General features: G+C 39.4%; 1 protein-coding gene across 4 annotated transcripts in view; it reads left to right on the top strand.

Annotated features, from left to right (window-relative positions):
- Nucleotides 1–886: 886 nt before the first annotated feature.
- Nucleotides 887–21,961, top strand: part of slc6a11b (solute carrier family 6 member 11b) — a 177,420-nt gene continuing 156,345 nt past the window's right edge. The window contains exons 1-5 of one of the 4 annotated variants that reach the window (XM_043707925.1): nt 887–1,088; nt 11,773–11,998; nt 12,279–12,413; nt 12,505–12,645; nt 12,783–12,873. In XM_043707925.1, coding sequence (XP_043563860.1) covers nt 11,779–11,998; nt 12,279–12,413; nt 12,505–12,645; nt 12,783–12,873 — 587 coding nt within the window. In that variant the 5' untranslated portion in view covers nt 887–1,088; nt 11,773–11,778. Of the gene's footprint in view, nt 1,089–10,623; nt 11,522–11,772; nt 11,999–12,278; nt 12,414–12,504; nt 12,646–12,782; nt 12,878–21,961 lie in introns of those variants that run through there. The other 3 variants (XM_043707926.1, XM_043707927.1, XM_043707924.1) reach the window with 3 other exon arrangements.

The raw sequence follows: 21,961 nt of genomic DNA on the forward strand, positions 1-21,961 counted from the left end.
GAATTTATCTAACTTTGCCTTCAAAGCATTTAATTAAACTGCCTCCCGTGCCTTCTGAAGCAGAGAGTTTCAAAGTCATGCAATTCTCTAAGACAAAAATGTTCTCCTCATTTTTATCCTGAAAGAGCAAACCCTAATTTTCAAACACTGACCTCCTAATTCTGGACTGATTCACCAGAGGAAACAGCCATTTCATGTACCCCTTGTCAAGGTATTTAGGCTCTTCTACATTTCAATCACGCTATCCCTCACTCTGCTAAATTCCAGTGAAAACAAGCCCAGTCCATCCAACATATCCTCATATGATAAACTGCTCATTTCCAGTTATCAGTCTCGTAAACCTTCTCTGAGCCACCTCCAAAACATTGACATTTTTCTTCAAATATGGAGACCACAGCTGTACACATTTTTTGAGATGTAGTCTCACAATACCCTACATAACTGAAATACAACATTTTTACTTCTGTGTTCAATTCCTCTCACAATGAATGACATTAACCTTCTTGATTACCTGCAGATTATCCATTGCAACTCATGGATTATAATACCTAGACCCCTCTGTATTTCATAATTCTACAGCCATTGTCCATTTAAGTAATACTCTGCTTTCTTCCTGCTGAAGTGAACAACTTTGTATTTACCTACATTAGGTTCCATCTGCCAGAGTTGGATAGTTGGGGGAAAAGTAATCTCTAAAATTTTCCATGACACTTCTTTCCAAAGTCAATTTTTTAAACAACAAATAAGCTACAGACTTCTTTAACTGTTTGATTGTCCAGTTCAAAGTAATCACATGGTACACTTATACTTGGAATTTTAAATATTATCTCATAAGACACTACCCGTTGCTATAGAAGATAACAATTTCTCTAATGTCACTACTACATTAGTATAATGCAGTATTGGTTAAAGGACAGAAAATGGAAAATTGGAAAAATCAGTCAAATTATGGGCTGTAACTAGTACAATGCCATTAAGATCAGTGCCAGTAGCTAGTTACAATCTATATTAATGGCTTAGATGAAAGGATCAAGTATAACTTATCTAAATTTGCTGACGATACAAATTTGGAGGAAAGGTTCACTGTGGTAAGTATGTAAAGTTCTTTTTCAATGTGTTTGTAGGACTGGCATTATTGGCTAGGCCAACATTTAATGCCCGTCCCGAATTCCCCTTGAGAAGCTTGTGCTGAGTTGCCTTCTTGAATTGCTACAGTCCATGAAAGGTAAATACACTCATAGTGGAATTGGGATAGGAAGTTTTGGATTTTAACCTATCAACAGTAAAGAAACAATGATGTAGTTCCAAGTCAGGATGGCATGTGGCTTACAGGGGAATTTGCAGGTGCTGGTGTTCACATCCATCTGCTGTTCTTATCCTTCGAGGTGATAGAAATTGTCGGTTTAGAAAGTGCTGTTGAAGGAGACTTAGCAAATTCCTACAGTGCATCTTGTAGATGATGCACAAGGCTCCCATTGTGCATTGGTAGAGGAGGGAGTGCAATGTTGAGCCTGTGACCCCAGAGCATTAGCATAATTTTCTGCAATATTAGCCCTGTCGTGTTACTGCTACCTGACTGCCTCTTCTCTAATTATAATTGCTGGTCCAATTCAACTGTGCTCCTCTGCCTTCTGAAGTAGAGTTCCAAAGTTATGCAATTCTCAAAGAGAAAAATGTTCTCCTCATCTTTATACTGAAAGGTCAAACCTTAATTTTAAAACACTGACCCCCTAATTCTGGACTGATTCACCAGAGGAAACAGCCATTCCACCTTGTCAAGAGTGTTTAGGTTCTTCTATATTTCAATCAGGCTATCCCTCACTCTGCTAAATTCCAGTGAAAACAAGCCCAGGCCATCCAACATATCCTCATATGACAAGCTGCCCATAGAGTCATACAGTCATAGTGATGTACAGGATGAAAACAGACCCTTCGATCCAACTCATCCATGCTGATCAGATATCCTTACCTAATCTAATTATTTTGCCAGCACTTGGCCCATATCCCTCTAAACCCTTCCTTTTAATATACCCATCCAGATTCCTTTTAAATGCTGCAATTATACGAGCCTCTACCACTTCCTCCGGCTGCTCATTCCATACCTGTGCATGAAAAAGTTGCCCCTTAGGTCCCTTTTATATCTTTCCCCTTTCTTCCTAAACCTATGCCCTCTAGTTCTGGACTCTGCCACCCCAGGGAAAATACTTTGTCTATTTACCCTATCCATGTCTGTGGTCAGCAAAGTTTTGGAAAGAATTCTGAGGGATAGGATTTATGACTATTTGGCAAAGCACAGTGTGATTACAGGCAGTCAGCATGGCTTTGTGGTGGGCAGGTCATGCCTTACAAATCCTATTGAGTTCTTTGAGGAGGTGACAAGACAGGTCGATGAAGGTCGAGCAGTAGATGTGGTGTATATGGACTTCAGCAAGGCATTTGATAAGGTTTCCCGTGGTAGGCTCATTCATAAAGTCAGGAAGTATGGGATACAGGGAGATTTGGCTATTTGAATTCAGAATTGAAGGCCGACAGAAGGCAGAGAGTGGATACAGATGGAAAGTATTCTGCCTGGAGGTCAGTGTTGAGTGGGGTCTGCAAGACTCTGTTCTTGGGCCTCTGCTCTTTGTAGTTTTTATAAATGACTTGGATGAGGAGGTTGAGGGATGGGTTAGTAAATTTGCGGATGACACAAAGGTTGGAGGTGTCGTCAATAGTATTGAGGGCTATTGCAGGCTGCAGCACGACATAGACAAGATGCAGAGCTGGGCTGAGAAATGGCAGGTGGAGTTCAACCTCTATAAATGTGAAGAGATGCATTTTGGAAGGTTGAACTCAAATGCTGAATATAGGATTAAAGACAGGAACAGAGGGATCTGGGTGTGCAAGTACATAGGTCCCTCCAAGTTGCCACCCAAGTGGATAGGGTTGTTAAGAAAGCATATGGTGTTTTGGCTTTCATTAACGGGGGGATCGAGTTTAAGAGCCGCAAGGTTTTGCTACAGCTCTACAAGTCCTAGTGAGACCACACTTGGAATACTGTGTTCAGTTCAGATCGCCCTACTATAGGAAAGATACAGAGGCTACAAAGATGGTTTACCAAGATGCTCCCTGGACTGGAGGACTTGCATTATGAAGAATGGTTGAATAGGCTTGGACTTTTCTCTCTGGAGAGAAGGAGAAAGAGAGGAGACATGATCGAGGTATACAAGATTATGAGAGGAATAGATAAGGGTCAATAGCCAAAGACTTTTCCCCAGGCCATAGTTTTAAGATATTAGGAGAAAGGTATAGAGGAGACATCAGAGGTAGGTTCTTTACACAGAGAGTTGTGAATGCATGGAATGCGTTGCCGGCTGTGGTGGTGGAAGCAGAGTCATTAGGGACATTTAAGCGACTGCTGGACATGCACATGGATAGCAGTGAGTTGAAGGGTTCATAGGTTAAGTTATTATATTTTGCATTAGAATTAAACCTCGGGACAACATCGTGGGCCAAAGGACCTGTTCTGTGCTGTACTTTTCTATGTTCTATGTCACTCATGATTTTATAAACGTCTATAAGGTCAGCCCTCAGCCTTCAACGCTCCAGGGAGAAAAGCCCCAGCCTATTCAGCTTCTCCCTATAGCTCAAATCCTCCAACCCTGGCAACATCCTCATAAATCTTTCCTGAACCCTTTCAAGTTTCACAACATCTTTCTGAGAGGAAGGAGACCAGAATTGCACACAATACTCCTAAAATGGCCTAACCAACATCTTGTACAGCCACAACATGACCTCTCAACTCCTATACTCAATACTCTGACCAATAAAAGAAAGCATACCAACACCTTCTTCATGATCCTATCTGCCTGCGATTCTACTTTCAAGGAACTATGAACCTGCACTCCAATGTCTCATTGTTTGGCAACACTCCCAAGGACCTTATCATTAAGTGAATAAGTCCTGCTATGATTTGCTGTTCCAAAATGAACCACCTCGCATTTATCTAAATTAAACTTCATCTACCACTCCTCATCCCGTTAGCCCATCTGATCAAGATCCCGTTGTATTCTGAGGTAACTTTCTTCGCTGTCCACTTCACCTTCAATTTTGGTGTCATCTGCAAACCTACTAACTATACCTTCTATGTTCACATCTAACTCATTTATATAAATGATGAAAAGTAGTGGAGCCAATATCGATCCTTGTGATGCTCCACTAGCCACAGGCCTCCAGTCGGAAAAGCAATCCTCCACCACCACCCTCTGCCTTCTACCTTTGAGCCAGTTCTGTATCCAAATGGCTAGTTCTCCCTGTATTCCATGAGGTCTAACCTTGCTAACCAGACTCCCATAGGGAACCTTGTCGAATGCTTTACTGAAATCCATATAGATCATGTCCACCGCTCTACCCTCATCAATCCTCTTTGCTACTTCTTCAAAAAATTCAGTCAACTTCATGAGACATGATTTCCCACACACAAAGTCATGCTGACTGTACCTAATCAATCCTTGCTTTTCCAAATACATGTAAGTCCTGTCCCTTAGGATTCCCTCCAACAACTTGCCCACCACTGACATCAGGCTCACCAGTCTATAGTTCCCTGGCTTTTCCTTACCACTTTTCTTAAATAGTGGCACAACGTTAGCCAACTTCCAGTCTTCTGGCACATCACTTGTAACTATCAATGATACAAATATATTAGCAATGGCCCAGAATCATTTCCCTAGCTTCCCACGGAGTTCTAGGGTACATCTGATCAGGTTCTGGGGATTTATCCACTTTTATGCATTTCCAGTTATTAGTCTAATAAACCTCCTCAGAACCACCTCCAAAGCACTGACATCTTTCTTTAAATAAGGAGACCAAAACTGTACACATTATTCAAGGTGTGGTCTCACAATGCCCTACATAACTGAAGCATAACATTTTTACTTTTGCATTCAATTCCTCTCGCAATAAATGACAACCTTTTTTGATTACCTGGAGATTATCCTTGGCAACTCATGGGATTAAATACCTAGACCCCTCTGTATTTCATAATTCTACAGTCATTCTCCATTTAAGTAATGCTTTGCTTTCTTCCTGCTGAAGTGAACAATTTCATATTTACCTACACTAGATTCCATCTGCCAGATTTTGGTCACTCACCCAACTGCGTCCACATCCATCTGAAAATGCCTTATAACTTCTTCATAAATACTTTCCTACCTATTTTTAAGTCATCTGCAAATTTATCTACCATGTTACTTCTCCCTTCATCCTAATCATTGACATGGTTGGTAAATAGCTGAGCTCCAGCATAGACCCTCTCAGGTCTCCACTTGTCATATACTGCCAATCAGGCAAAGGCTCATTTATACATACTCTCTGCTTTCTACCATTCAGCTAATAATCTTTTCATGTTAATATCCTAGCCCCCACACTATGAACTTTTATTTTCTGCAAATAAACTGCCAGTAATTTTCTTTCATGCTAATATGTTAACCGCTACACCATGCGCTTTTATTTTCTGAATAGTCTTTGATGTGCTTTCTTCGCAAATGACTTCTGGAAAATGAAAGCACAGTCCATCTACAAGCTCCTCTCTATTTATAGCTAATGTTATTCATATTTAATAAATTAGTTAAACATAATTTCCCTTCTACGAAACCATTTTGACTCTTTCTAATTGCTCTCAGTCTTTTTTATTTCAATTCATTAGTGTGAGCATAACACTTAGAGTTAGGTAGTTGGAGAAAAAGTCATCTTTGTCTAAAAGTTTCCATGACACTGCTTTCCAAAGTCAATTTGTTTTTTTGTTAACAACAAACAAGCTACTTTTTTTTTGTCCAGTTCAAAGTAATCACATGATACACAGTGTCATAAGACACGACAGAACAGGTTGCTACACAAGATAACAGTTCCTGAGACTGACACTAATATATTAATATAACAGAATATTGGTTAAAGGACAGAAAATGGAAAATTGGAAATAATCAGTCAAATTATGGGCTGTAGCTAGTACAATGCTGCTCGCACCAGTAACATAGTTAGTTACAATCTATATTAATGATTTAGAAGAAACCATCAAGTGTAATTTATCCAAGTTTGCTGATGATACAAATTTAGGGGGAAATGTTTGCTGTGCTTAGTGCATAAGGTGTATTTCATTTTTCAGTGTGTTATAGGATTGGTCTTATTGGCAAGGCCAGTATGTAATGCCTGTCCCTAACTTCCCCTGAGAAGCTAGTGGTGAGTTGACTTCTCCAATTGCTGCAGTCCATTCACAGTGCTGTTAGGTAGAGAATTCTAGAATTTTATCCCATCAACAGTAAAGAAACAGTGAAGCAGTTCCAAGACAGGATGGCATGTGGCTTACAGGGGAATTTGGAGGTGGTCGTGTTCACACCCATGTGCTGTTCTTATCCTTCTAGGTGATAGAATTTGTGGGTTTGGAAAGTGCTGTTGAAGGAGACTTAGCAAATTCCTACAGTGCATCTTGTTGATGATACACAAGTCTGCCATTATACATTGGTAGAGGAGGGAGTGTAATATTGAAGGCAGCTCCAATGAAGTGAACAGCTTTGCCTCATTTGGTGTCAAGCATCAAGTGTTGTTGAATGTGCATGGATCCAAACAAGTGAAGAACATTCCGTCAAATTCCTAACTGGTGGTGCCTTTTCATTGTGGATTGGCAGTGGGAAGAAAGGAGGTGAATCTCTTGCTTCTGGATTCTGAGCCTCTGAACTACTCTTGGGACTATAGTATTTATATTGCTGGTCCTAATCACTTTGTGAACAATGGGAACTTCCCAAGATTCAGCAGTGGTAACGCCATTGACTATCAGGGAATTCATGGTTAGAGTTGCTCTTGGTGAAGTTTGTCATTGCTGGTATTTGCAAGGCACAAATGTTACTTGAAACTTAACATTCTAGGCCTGAATGTTATTTTGGTCTTGTTGCTTTTGGACATTCAGTATTTGAGTCATTGGAAATGATGCTAAACCTTGAGCAGTCATCAATGCACATCCTCATTTCATAACCTGATAATGGAAGGAAGATCATTAGTGAAGCATTTGAAATCCTAACCAGTTCCTGGTTAAAGAAAGGCACTGTTTCTTTTGTCTATCATCGTAAATCAATGTTCATTGGCCCTCAACTATTCTGCCCTTGGGAACAGGATAGATCAGACAGGAAGTTATGGTGAACAATAATAAGCCTCTGGGTCAATCTCAACGGGAATAGTGTGTCCATTTCTGTGCCCCAAGCTTGATTCAGGGGACTGTCAATCTCAGAGAGCTGTGGATATTCATTCACTGAGCATATTCAAGGCTGAGAGAGATAGACACCAGACTCTCAGGTTTTAGATATTATAGGAAGATAAAAAGAGAGGCAAGGGAGGAAAGGGAGTGGTATTTCTAATTTAGGAAAACATTCCTACTGTAATTAGAGAAGGTATTTCTGAGGAATCATTCAGAGAAAAACATATTGGTTGAAGTAAGAAATAAAAAAGGAATGATCACCTTGATGGTATTGGACTTTAGCACCCCCCCCCACCCCCAATTTCAGATGGAAATTGCGAAGAAAATATACAGACAGTACTCAAATATATGTAAGAATAATAAACGTGTCATAGGGGATTTTAATTTTCTAAAGATTGACTGGGACTGCAATAGTGTTAAAAGGTTGGATGGTGAAGAGTTTGTTAAATGTGTTCAAGAAATGTTCTTTACCAATTACTAAATGTTCCTGCCAGAGAAGGAACAAAACCTGTGTAGGAGCAATTTACTGCAAATTGTGGAATCTGTACTGAAAACAACAAGATCACAGTGGATCAGACAGCATCCATAGAGAGAGAGCAAGCTCTTAACATATTTGTCGCATCTTTTTATCTTTAACCTTAAATGAAGTCTCTGATGAAGACTCACCAAGGCTCGAAATATTACCCTGCTGTGATCTCAAGCATTTGTTGTTTTCAGTAAAGAACAAAACTAGACCATTTCTTAGGAAATAAGGCAGAGCAAGTGACTGAAGTGTCAGTAGGGGAACAGTTTGGGACTAGTGATCATAATACTATTAGTTTTAAAATAGGTGGGGAAAAGGATCAGTCTTCCATAAAACGTAAAGTTCTTAATTAGAGTAAGGCATATGTTAAGGGTATGAAACAAGAACTTTGAAAAGTTGATTGGAGTAGACTGTTTGCAGGCAAAGGGATGACTGACAAGTAGGAGACCTTGAAAATGTGATAACTGTGAGTTCAACAACATTTTATTTTCATGAGTGAAAGGCAAGGCTGGTAAAATTATGGAACAATGCATGAATAAAGATATTGAAGTTTTATATTAGGAATAGATACCTGGGATCAACTGAATCTCTTGAAGGGTATAAAGAGTGTAGAGGCATTCTTAAGAAGAAAATCAGGAAGGCAAACTGGGGATCTGAGGTAGCCTTGGCAGGTAAGATTAAACATAATCCAAAAAAGTTCTGCAAATACTTAAGAGGAACTGAAGAGACAGTAGGATCATTTAAAGGTTAACGAGGTTGTCATTGTGTTGGACCTCACGAGATGGGTGATATTATATGAATATTTCATGACAGTGTTTACTGTCAAGAAAGAAATGGAGGCTAAAGATCTCAGGTAAATAAATATTGATGTTTTGAAAACAGTTCACATTACAGAAGAGGAAGTGCTGGAAACCTTGGAAAACATTAAGGTGGATATATTTCTAGATCTTGATCAAGTGTATCTTAGAATGCTGTGGCAAGTTAGGGAGGAAGTTGTGAGCGAGGAGAAAGTGAGGTCTGCAGAGGTAAATAAATATTGATGTTTTGAAAACAGTTCACATTACAGAAGAGGAAGTGCTGGAAACCTTGGAAAACATTAAGGTGGATATATCTCTAGATCTTGATCAAGTGTATCTTAGAATGCTGTGGCAAGTTAGGGAGGAAGTTGTGAGCCCCTAGCAGAAATATTTGTATAATCTATAAACAAGGATGAAATATCAGAGGACTGGAGGATGGATAGTGTTGTGCAATTGTTTAAGAAAGGCTGGAAAGAGAAGCCTGAAAACTCTAGACCTGTGAGTCTGATATCAATAGTGGGTAAGTTGCTGGAGGTGATTCTGAAAGATAGGATTTACATGAATTTGGAGAGGCAAAGTTTGATTCGAGACAGTCAGCATGGTTTTGTCCAAGGAAAATCTTGTTTCACAAACTTGACTGAGTTTTTCAATGAAGTAACCAAATACATTGCTGAGGGCAGAGCAGTAGACGCTGTTTACTTGGACTTCAGCAAAGCCTTTGACAAAGTTCCACATGGTGAACTAATTAGTAAAGTTAGAACATATGAGATTCAGGTTGAGCTTGCTAATTGGATAGAAAACTGGCTTGATGGTAGGAGACAGACGGTGGTGGTGGGTTGATTTTCAGACTGGAGGCCTGTGACCAGTGGTGTTCCACAGGGATTGGTATTAGGTCCACTTTTGTTTGTCACTTATATAAATGATTTGGATGACAATATAGGAGGCATGGTTAGTAAGTTTGCAGATGACACCAAAATTGGTGGTATAACAGATAGTGACGATTACAAAGAGATATTGATCAGTTGGGTAAATGGACTGAGGAGTGACAGATAGAGTTTAATTTGGATAAATGTGAGGTATTGCATTTTGGTAAAACAAACAAGGGCAGGACTTACACAATTAATGGTAGGGCCCTGGGTGGAGTTGTAGAACAGAGACCTAGGGGTTCAGGTAAATAAATATTTGACAGTTGTGTCACAGGTAGACAGGGTGGTTAAGTAGTTGTTTAGCACACTTGTTTTCATTGCTCAGACCTTTGAGTTTAGGAGTTGGAACATCATCTTGAGGTTGTACAGGACATTGGTAAGGCGTTTTCTAGAGAACTGTGTGCAGTTCTGGTTGCCCTGTTATTAAATTGGAGAGGGTTCAGAAATTTTACCAGGATGTTGCCAAGAATTGAGTATTTGAGTTATCAAAAAAAATGGAAAGATTGGGACTTCTTTCACTGGAACATATATGGCTGAGTGGTCATTTAATGAGGTTTATAACATAATGACAAGCATAGATAAGGTGAATGACAAGGGCCTTTTCTCTAGGATGGGAGAGTTCAAACCAAGGGGGGGCATATTTTTAAGGTGAGAGTAGAAAAAAATTAAAAAAGGACATGAGGGACAAGTTTTTTTAAGGTTAGTGTGTGGAATTAAGTGGTGGATGCAGGTTCAGAATACAATGTTTTAAAGACATTTGGATAAGTTCATGAATAGGGAACGTTTGGAGGGATATGGGCTGAACGCAGGCTGATGGGACTAGTTCAGTTGGGGAACATTGCCTGCACAGACTGGTTGGACAGTTTTCATGTTGTTATGACTCTCTGATTCTAAGAATTAGGAGATTATATATGGGTGCCAACTGTTAAAATTGAATTGAAATGTATGCCTTCACTTTTCTTAAGAAAATGCTGTTTGATCAGCGTGTGTCGGACTCTCCGGAATGTGACAGGAGAGATGTCACTCGGCATTTTAGATTTGAGAAATATTTTCTGCAAGAGGGTGGTCTCCTCTTCTTTAATTACCCAATCAGAAATTGATCGGAAAACTGTTTACTTGGAAACTTCAGCTAAATATAGACTATCTAACATTTGAGAACATGTATGATACATTATTTTTCCGCTAATGTAACAAGTTACCGTTGACGCCTCACTCGTGCACTGTAGTCCAACGGGTTACGTGTTAAGGATTCTTACAGGTTACAAAAATGGCATTTTCGCTGCTGGTCGTGAACAGGAAAAACTTAAAGGCTCCGACCCAGAGCAGACCCGATTTTAAGAGAGTGGAGAGGGGCTGTCTTGCGGATCTGGACACAAGCAATTCCAATGGTTGTTTCCAGATAAATATTTATGCTTTGCACAAGCCAGGCTCTGAGATTTGGAGAGTGCGGCATCATTGTAACTTTGAAAAGTTAAATCAAACATCCTATCTATTTGGATCCTGACATTCAAATCCAGCCCTCTCCCTGCCTCCCTTTGAGTAGCCCACCCCTGCGGATCAATGAGGACTGTGTGAGGACATTAGTCATTTGCAAGCTGTTCACAGCTAACGGGACTCCCGCCTTGACTGCGTGTCCTTACATTCAGATGATAGTTTGATATTGATCCGCTCTGCAACTGTCCGGCTCAGTCTACAAAACGGGCCGCCGGACCGTGTGCTAAAACCATGCAACGAATGCTGTCCGCCTGTAACTCAACATTACGCCATTAATTGATACATTTCCGTACGGCAAGCGAGAGGGCTCAGTCAGCAGCACATGGCTCAGCTCCAGTAAACAGCAGCAGCATCTGAGAAAAGAGTGCGTTTGTTTTCTCAAGTCAGTCGTTTAGCAGAGGGCATCACCAGAGTACCAAGTACATCTGAACTGATTCCCCTCACACAGACCCAGCAAGCCGTGGCGGGATTCCCTCAGAGCTGGTATATTGAGTGTTATTTTCAGCAAAGAGAGCTGCACTATTCCAAACAGGCGGGTTTATAGCAAAACCCTTACCCGGTGAGTAATTGATCACGATCATGTCATTGATTTGCATTGCAAGGAGATCTTCACGAACTGATCAGATGAAGAGCTGGCGCTCCTGATTCTAAGTTTGCTTATTTGCATGACCCCCCCCCCCCCCCCAAGTCGATTGCAAATTAGTTTCAATACTAATTGATCATGCAGAGACCAAACCTGCGAGCGATTGGAAGAATTGAAAACAATGCGGTAATCGCTGTAAACTTTTCCTTTCCCCCCCCCCCCTCTAGGCCGAAATGACAGCGGAGAAAGCGATTCCAATAATCAATGGGAAGCCAGACGATGCGATGGACACCGAAGCATCGAATGTCAATTTAGTTCGCACCAACGACAAGAAAGTGTCAGAAAGAGGCCAATGGAATAACAAAATCGAATTTGTCTTGTCTGTGGCCGGGGAGATCATTGGATTAGGAAACGTGTGGCGATTCCCTTACCTCTGTTACAAGAACGGAGGCGGTACTGTTATATGGAACTTATTTGCTTTAAATGAGTACTTTTAGTTAGCATAGTCGCTGAATTTGTTTTTTTTTAACAAAGCAAAATGCCCAGAATCCAGGGAATAAAATTCAGAACACTGTACAGTCTCAGTATGGTGTGTCTCACTACCGTGTGCATGTAAATAAGTTGCTCTGTCTGAACGTAAGATAAACCAGGAGCATTTCAATGGTAACTCGGGTCACAAAAGTGACAAATTTTAAAACTTGTGGTTAAGCTTGTTGCCCTTGTTCCTTTCCAGGGGCCTTCCTTATTCCATATGTGATTTTTTTCATCGGCTGTGGCATACCGGTGTTTTTCCTGGAGACTGCACTGGGTCAGTACACCAGCGAGGGAGGCATAACGTGCTGGAGGAAAGTTTGTCCGCTTTTTGAAGGTAACTCGCTCTGCCTTTAGCCTGACCGTGACTGGCATCGATACAGAGGTTTTAGAAACCAGTAAAACTATTGCTTGCTATTCGCTTGCAGGTATCGGATATGCTACTCAGGTCATTGAGGCACATTTGAATGTGTTTTACATCATTGTTTTGGCGTGGGCCATATTTTACCTGTTCAACTCCTTTACAACTGAACTTCCTTGGGCTACCTGTGGACATACCTGGAACACAGGTAAGGTGTGAAGACTGTCGTCCCTACGTGACGGCATTATCTACAATAACTTCTAAAGTGCTAATATGCAAGCATTAATTTTCACTAACTGATAATTACTGTTTTAGTAATGGACTGTCTGTTTATTTTTCTTGAAGAAAACTGTGTAGAGTTTCAGAAGCTGAATTCCACCAATTGCAGTCATACAGCTGTACCAAATGCAACTTCACCTGTCATTGAGTTCTGGGAGTAAGTATGGAATAATCTGATTAAAGAAAAAAATGTTAGAATAAAATAAATAACCATGTGTAAAATAAAATTTGCATGTTTGTTGAAAGATGGTTTTAAATATTTCAACTAATCATATTTACTTTATATTAGGATTTGGAGGTGCCAGTGTTGTACTGGGGGGTACAATGTTAAAAATCACACAACACCAGGTTATAGACCATATACCATAACCTTATGGTGTGTGATTTTTACTTTATATTGTTATTGAATTAGAGTGCATATTGGTCCTGGTGTTGTAAGAGGACTCCAACATAAGAACGATACCCATTTGGTTTATGCCTGCTCTTAGAACTGCTCATTATTCATTCATGATCTTTTCATAGAGGTGCAAAGAGTTTTTGAACCTCAAGTTTTCTCAGTATTTTGTTTTTCTCAGTCTTGTTTTTGAGCTAACATTTATCAATGCGCAAGTGCAGCCATGTAAACAAAGTACTTGATACAAAGTTAAGTGTGACCATTCTAAATGCTTTCCTGAAGATTTTGTATCCATTGAGGGGAATTTAGTTCAAAAATTATCTTTAGCATCTGTACTTAATCCTTGGTAGAATCATGTTTCTGCTCCCTATCATGGTCAATATTCTATATTTTTCTCTGTGCAAGTTTTTATCTCAAGGCAATTAACAAAATGCTTAAGTCAGGGGACAAACTAGAAATGTTTGGCATCACTAATCATGGAAACCCCAAGGCAATAAGGTATTATTTGCATTTGGATATGACCATTTGTTATCAAGAATATTATTCACATGATACTTTTATCTGTGCAAAATTGCTATTCGAGAATAACCTGCTATGGTCATTTTCGAAGTTTACTGGGGAAGTATGCTCACTGAAACGAGGTACTTGGAAGATCCTGGTGGCATGAAAATGTTTGCCTACAGGAGTCGACACATTTAAAAAAAAACTATTAAATTGTTCCAGAAAGTAGCTCCACAGGTACTGCATATTCCCAATTGCCACTTTTGAAAATAAGTTCAGAAACAGAACGTTCAGCTGATCTGCAGAATAAATTACAAGTGAAAGCAACACATTACATTTGATACTGTCCAATATCACAGGATTGTTTTGTTATTGCTGGACATATATTAATAAGGCTTCCAGTTTATTAACAGGGATCAAAGTTGCCACTGAATGTATCTGCAAATAAATTTACAGAGACTTGCAGTAACGTAAAGTTCTAAATACTTGTGTGCTCTCCTGTTATTTCATTGACTGTATTGCTATATTTAATATGCTTTAATTTAATGTTTGCAGAATCCTAATTCTGCTAAAAGTATTAGCCAAATAAATTGAAAATTGTTATGTTATTTGAAGCTTCCAGTACAGTAGTAGAGTTTTGTTACTTCATGCAGGATGTAAAATTGATGCATTGTTTATCAGTCAACACCAGATTTTGAACGATGGGACCCAAGTTTAAAATCCAATCATGTATAACATTTGCAGTCAGAGATGGTTCATTAGATTAGATGAGTTTATGCACTTGGCAGGAATAGAAAGTTGGTGAGAATGAATTATTTCTCATACTGAAACAAGCTGTCTGATGTATTAACTAAAGAGGTAACAGTAAAAATACTCACATCAACATGGCTGGTCTAGAATAGCTAACTGTGAAGAAAATGTGGATGTTAATGGTGTGAAACTTAACAAGGGGAAGAAGCAAAGGAAAAGGTGTTGAAGCATTATGAGAAGTTTTTAACAAGCATGAAAAATCAAAGCTCAGAATAGGACAACAGCAAGTGAATTATGATGGTCATTCACGCAAGTCAACCAGTGGAATGTACCATTAAGTGTATGGTATTGAATTTATAGTGAAAGTTAAAGAAGATTATTGACGAAATTGCAGTGTGGAGCTCTTTGTATGATTAGTTAACCATAGCTGGTTATGACTATTAGACCATTTTTCGAGCAGATAAAGCTAGCAGTTATTTTATATTTTTCACTTCAGTTAATTATAACATAACTTGCTTCTATAATTATTGCTAACATCCAGAAGATACATTGTCATACAGATTTTAGGATAAATATACATTGGCATAATTATGCAAGAGATTTGTTAAGTTGCGGAGGATGTAGTACAACTTAAACCAACTCCATAACTGTAAAACTGAATTAGAATGGGAGAGGATCTTAACTCCATGTATTCAATTGTTTTCAGTAGCAGTCAAACAATTTTTTAATATGTTAACCAATGAAACGTTCATGATGTGATGTGTGAGACTTGATCACCGTTTGATTTGACAACATTTGTTTCCTAGACCCAAATACAAATTTGATTTGACCCAATTTTCTGGCTGACCCAAAATGGACATTGATTATAGCCCTAGTGACAAGTTAACAGACCCTAATCGCATGCAGCAATGTAGGTGTTCTCTTTGCCATTACATTCTTTTAACTTTAGTTTATACTTGTGAAGAAGCAAGTTGCAAGAAACATCTTGTAGGTAGACTTATGAGGAGTCAGTGGTAGTTCGATAATATCACTGATTAGTCAGAACATTGTGGGTTCAGATCCCATTCTAGCAACTTGAAAACAAAATTACAGGGTTAGGTATTTCTATCCTGTCAAAGATGTCGCCTCTCCGAGGATCCTGTGAACTGAGGCACCATCTGCCTGCTCTGGTGGATATAAAGAATTCCATGATATTATTCCAAAGAACAGCAATGGACGTCTCGCCATTGTCAGGGACCATTTTTAACAATCACCAACATTGTGAAAATAAATTACATAGATTATTGCTATGTGCAAACTGTGTGTTATTTGTCCTGTACTATAGCAATGACTAGACTTAATTATACTTAATTAGCTATGGAGCTCTTTAGAATATCCTGAGGTCAAGAAAGGTGCCAGAGAAATACAAGATTTATTTATTTTTTGAAGGTATAGGGGATGAATATCCTTGTAATTTTTGACATGTAGGAATTATATGTTTTGTACTGAGGAAATTTGGGTGAAAGCAATTTTCACTACTTTGCAATTTTAATCTGCATTCCTGGAATTTCCACATGGATTTTGAGTGTTATAGACTCAGAGACATTTAGAGCTCAGAAAGAGGTTTCTTGGCCCATCATTGGTGCTGCTCAACAATGATTTGACTACTCTAATGCCATCTTCCAGCTTTTCATGCATATCCCTGGAGGTGATGGTAACACAAGCGAATAACTGCTTTAAAATTAGAAGAATTTCTGGCTCAACCACCCTTTTGGGCAGTGTGTTCTAACTTCCACCACCTTCACGATGATCAAAATTGCTCCTCAACTCTCCTCATAGCTTTTCACCTCTTCTCTAAAATTATCACCCCTCATTATTGACCCCCCCTTGGAAACAAGATATCTTTTTATCTACCTCACCTATATCCCTCGTAATCCTATATACCTGTGCTCTCCTCCATCACTTCCAAAGGAAAATAACCCCAGCCTATCCAATTCTTCCCCATTGCTTAGACCCTCCAGCCCAGGTAGTGCCCTGGGAAATCTCCTCGGCACCCTCTCTTGTGCAATCACATTCTTCCTATAATTTGGTGTCCAGATCTACATACAACAATCCAGTTGTGGCATAACCAGCATTTAATATAGTTCCAGTTTAAACTAACTGCTCTTTTATTCAATGCATCAGCTAATTAAGACAAGTATCCTGTGTGCCCCCTTTACCACTTTATGTATCTTCCCTGCAACATTCAGGGATTTGTGTGTCTGCCAACCAAGGCCCCACAAATCTTCAATACTTTGCTGGTGCTTTCCATTTGTAGTATATTCACTTACCTTGTTACTGCCTAAGCCACACAACTTCATATTTTCTGGTTGAAAGCCACTTACCAATGCTCTGCCCATCTAACTATTTCATTAACATCATGCTCAGTTTGTGGCTATCCTCCTGACCATTGACCATCCTACAAATTTTATGTCATCTATGAAATCCTTGATCATATCCCCTATACTTAAGTACAAATTATTAATGTATACCACAAACAGCAAGGGTCCAGGCACCAAGTTGTGTGAAGCTCCATTGGAAATAGGCTTCCAGTGGTAAAAACATTTCTGTATCATCAGCCTCTACTTCCAGCCTGTCAACTGTATCATTTTGCCTTGGATGTCATGGGCTTTTACTTTCTTGACTAGTTTACCTTGAAGTACCTTATCAAAAGCCTTGTTAAAGTCCATGTAGACCACATCAATGCATTGCCTTCATCAACCCATTTGTTAATCACCTTTGAGAATTGGATAGATTTGCCAAACATGACCTTCCCTTCACAAATTTCTAAATGCTGCTAATGGACTGATTTGCACGTCAGAGTGATGGCCACTTCCCATTTTCCTGGGCTTACATTGCTGGGTAACTCAGACTGAGATATATGAGAAGCAACAGCTAGCAGAATGATCTGAGTAACAATATCAAGTTAGATTTATATAGCACCTTGAACAGAATAAAATTTCACAATTGCTTGGTCAAAGAGTTTGTTTTTATGGAATGTCTTAAAAAGGAAAGTGAGGTAGAAGATTGAGAGATTGAAGAGGGAATTCTAGAGCATAGGGCCAAGCCAAGTAGAAGTACACCCGCCACTATTGGGGTAATGAAATCGAGGAAGAAGGCAGAATTAGATGAGAAGGTACCTTTGGCAGGTTGAGGGGCTGGATTTAATGACAGAGATAGGGAGAAGAGAAGAATTTGAAAACAGGATGAGAATTTTAAATCAAAATATTGTTTGACTGGAAGCCAATTGAGGTCAGGAAATATCGGGGTGATAAATAAGTGGGACTTGGTGTGAGTTAAGTGAAAGGCAATTTTATAGTTTTGAATGACTTCAAGTTTACAGAGGGCAGAGTGTGCAGGAGTAATAATGGAAAGAATGAGTGTTTTACCAGCAGTTTTCCCGACTCTTATCTTAATGGGATGAAATCAATCTATATTTCAGAGATGGAAATATATAGTCAGAAGCAGATTTTGTAGTCAAATATGATGCCAAAATTTTGAATAACTGATTCAATCTCAGACTTACGAATAACAGAGATGGGGTCATTAGCTCAGGACCAGAGTTTGGAGCAGGGGCCAAAAGCGACTGTTTTCAATCTTTCCAGTATCTAACTGACGTGGAATGTGTGCATGTTAAAAGTAAGAAAAGCAGACACTGGAGGCTGGAAATTTGAAACAAAAGCAGAGAATGCTAGAGAAAGTCACCAGGTCGGGGAACATCTGAGGAGAATGTTTTGAGTTTATGACTCTTTTTCAGAACTTCTGAAGAAGATTCACACGGGACTTGAAATATTAACTCTTTCTTTCTTCACAGATGTTGTCAGACCTGCTGAGTTTCTCCACCATTTTTGTGTTTGATTATGAAAAATAATGCTTTGTGCTTGGATGATATTGCTGAAGCAAGCATGTAGTTGAGAAACAGGAAGTGACCAAGGATAGATCCTTGTGGAACACCAGAGGTAACTGTGCAGGGGGTCAGGCGAAGTGAGGATTTTTTGAGCTTCAAGAGCGTGATGACTTCTCAGAGGGATTGTTGAGACATAGAACTCATTTCAAACATGTTTTAAAATATTCCACTGATCTTGACTCTGACCAATTTTCTGATGATGTGTCCATGGGCTTACCACTGTATGGTGTTAGCATGAGGAAAAAAAGGAACAATACAGAATCAAGGGGAGGAGAGTCTACTACCATTTAAGGCAGATGCCATTTCCCCATACCATTTAAAGTGAATATGCTGGCAGAACAGTTCATAACCCATCCTCTCTCAGGAGCTCATCAAGGAAGAGTGCCATTGCTTGATTTACAGGAAGTTACTATGATGCTTTCATTGTCCATCATTTAAACTTTCACAACTTGTCCAGGAATGAGAATCAGATCCATTGATGGTTTCTACATGATAAATCAGTCCACCAGCTCCTATAATAGATGCCTTAATGAGGCCTTTCCACTGAGAGTATGACACGGAGGGACATGCAGCACATGGTCGATGAATCTGTCAGGGTAGTGAAAGTTGCCTGGGTAGGTTTGGTGGTGGGGGACATCAGAATGCTGCAGATCAGGTGACCAGGATGTAGGTAAACTGCTGTGCGCTTCACAATCATTCTGGAAATGCTGACATGCAAAATAGCTCTGGTCAATCCAAGACCTCAGAATATAGTTCCTTTTGAAGAATCCTTGTTGACTGTACCATGGAGCGCCAAATCTTCACAGAAGTTTTATCCTCGGTATAACTTGTTTTTCTCTGTCCCCAACCTGCAAATAAAGAGTTAGACATTCAATTCACTGTCTGCCCTACTATATGGCAAAATAGCAATCATCTGTGACCTGTTGTGATTGTATCTTTAATTACTGATTAGTTTTTAATGAGTGTACCAGCTCCTGTATGACAATCTCTTCCATGAATAATAAACCACCATTTCAGTGTACCACCTGTTTAATTAGAATAATTGCAAAGTGCAAACAGTTACCCAATTCATATCTGACTGTATTTCCCGTGGCATCTATACATGCCTTAATATCGTACATTATGTTACTCATCCTAAATGACATCCGAGGGTCAGGATCAAAGGAAGTATTTGATTGGTTGTGCTGTGTGGAGGGGCATAGAACAAAGACATGCCTCGTCTGATAGATAATCTGTGTTGACTTGAGTCCTGAAGAAGGGTTAATATCCAAAACATTGACTTCTCCACCTCCTGATGCTGCCTGGCTTGCTGTGTTCTTCCAGCCTCCTGCCTGTCAACTTTGGATTCCACATCTGCAGTTTTATTTGTCTCTAATCATGTTAGACCCATCAGTTGGAAGTTAATCTTGGAACTTGTATGTAGGCATCATACCTCAAACATCTTTATTCACTGAATTTTGGAGTCTTTAGTTTATTGGACATTTAGGAGGGATGACATCATTGGGTTGACGTCATCGCCCTCTTTGTCATCATCATAATAAGTGAGAAAAACTCCGCAACTCCTCTCACAATCCTAACCCTAACCTTAACCCTATCCCTAACCATTATTACATTCCATTTGCTGTGTTTCTGTATGATTTCAATGAATCTACAGCAATGAAAGATTAGAAGATAGAAATTATTGAACATTATCTCCTAAGGATCTGGGAAACAGAGAATGGGATAAGTTTTAAAAGAATTTTGGCAAGACGGTATAAGTGCCTAGTCACTAATCTGGCATGAGAAAGATACTGCCAAGTTTACATCTGTCACAGCTCAAAAGTCATAAGGATTTAAGGTGGGGGAGCAGGGTGGTAATATTCCTCTTTTCACCTCTCTTTGGAGGGCATTGATGCCAATACATCCTGAAGATACTTGGATGAATGAAGGCAAAGTTAGAAGTTGAAGATGAGGGGGCCATTGTTATTCATAGCATTTGGATATCTCTAATAAGATTGGTTGCTGATAGCTAATCTTACTTCAGAAAATGGTGCTGAATCATGTAGTTTGGTATACCCACAGTGCCATTACTGAATGAGGTCCAGTATTTTGACATATTAGCGATGGGGAAACACTGATGTATTTCTGTTAGGGATAGTGTATGGCTTGAAGGGCGACTTGCAGGTGATGGTTTTCCCAGGCATTTCTCCCTAGCCTTTCTTGGTGGTAGGGGTCATGGCTTTGGAAGATGCTGTTGAAAAAGTTTTTACGAATAGCTGGATAACATCTTACACGTGGCACACACTGTAACCACTGTGGAATAAGTGATGGAGGGAGTAAATGTATACAATAAATTCATGAATAGGGTACACGAGATTGTTTTGTCCTGGAAGATGTTGGGTTTCTTGACTATTATTGGAGCTGCAGTCTTTCAGACAAATACGTGTAAGAAATTGCTGTGAAGGCTGCTGGATTGCCATTATAAGCTGCTGGTGAGACCTGTTCTTCACCAGAGTGAAAGGTTAGTTATGGAAATGCTGCTTTAACATTTAAAGAGTATTCAGTATGGTGTAGGAAGTCTGTTAGCTTGCCAGCCTTGGTGAGGTTGCAGAATATTTCACAGCATTAGTACCCAGTCACTGTGTCACATCTCTCCAGAAAAGACAAGTTTTGTTTTTGGCTGGATTACTCAGAATTTTGTACTTCTTGACTTTAAATTCTTTGAGGAGCAGCTTGGAGATTTGAATTAGTGAAGTTCAGTCTTTTCCACACTTTGTTGCCTTCAGGATCCAGATGGAATCTGTGTAAGCAGAATATACGTGATTCATGAATTATGTGTTTGTAATAGTCCCTTGGAACAAGGATACATGCTTATTCATGGCGAAAACCCACATATGAAATTGTTTGAACTTAGGCAAACCATTGCACTGTAGATTCCACATAGTTCTGGCTGACCAGGAAAATAACCCAATTCTTATTGCTTGCCATTGGTTTGTCAGAAGAATTTACAGTTTTGTAATCACCTTGTTTGGCCATGTTACCTTGATGTGAAAATGGAATGTTGCGCTTGTGGCACAGAGATGGGGATGTTACCTGCACCACAAGACCTCCTCATAAGACCATCAGACTGTAGCACCAGAAATAGGCCGTTCAGTCCATGTAGTCTGCTCTGCCATTCAATTAGATCACAGCTGATCTGATAATCTTCAACTCTACTTTCCTGCCTTTTCCCCATAATCCTTGATTCCTTTACCCATCAAAAATCTGTCCAACTCAGCCTTGAATATACTTTATGGATTATGGATTTCTAAATACTCTGCTGTCACATCCTTTACAATAGATCCTAACATTTTCCTAAAAACAGATGTTAAGCTACTGATCTATAGTTACCTGTGTTTTTTTCTCCTTCCCTTTATAAATAAAGGTGTCACACTGGCAGTTTTCCCATTCTCAGGGACTTTTTAGAATCTCAAATTCCTGAAAGATTATTACCGATTCATCCAATGACTCTGTAACTACTTCTGGTAATATCTTAGGATACGTACCATTGGGTCTAGGGGACCTATTGATCTCTACTGCCATTTCCCCAACACTTTTTCACTTAGTGATGGATGTTGTATTTCCTCTCCTCCGACCTATTTACATTCCAGTCAACTAATGAAGACAATAGACTGAACTAAATGATTTTAAGGGATA

Source organism: Chiloscyllium plagiosum, chromosome 18 (assembly GCF_004010195.1).
Source record: "Chiloscyllium plagiosum isolate BGI_BamShark_2017 chromosome 18, ASM401019v2, whole genome shotgun sequence".
In the NCBI taxonomy this organism is placed as follows: domain Eukaryota; kingdom Metazoa; phylum Chordata; class Chondrichthyes; order Orectolobiformes; family Hemiscylliidae; genus Chiloscyllium; species Chiloscyllium plagiosum.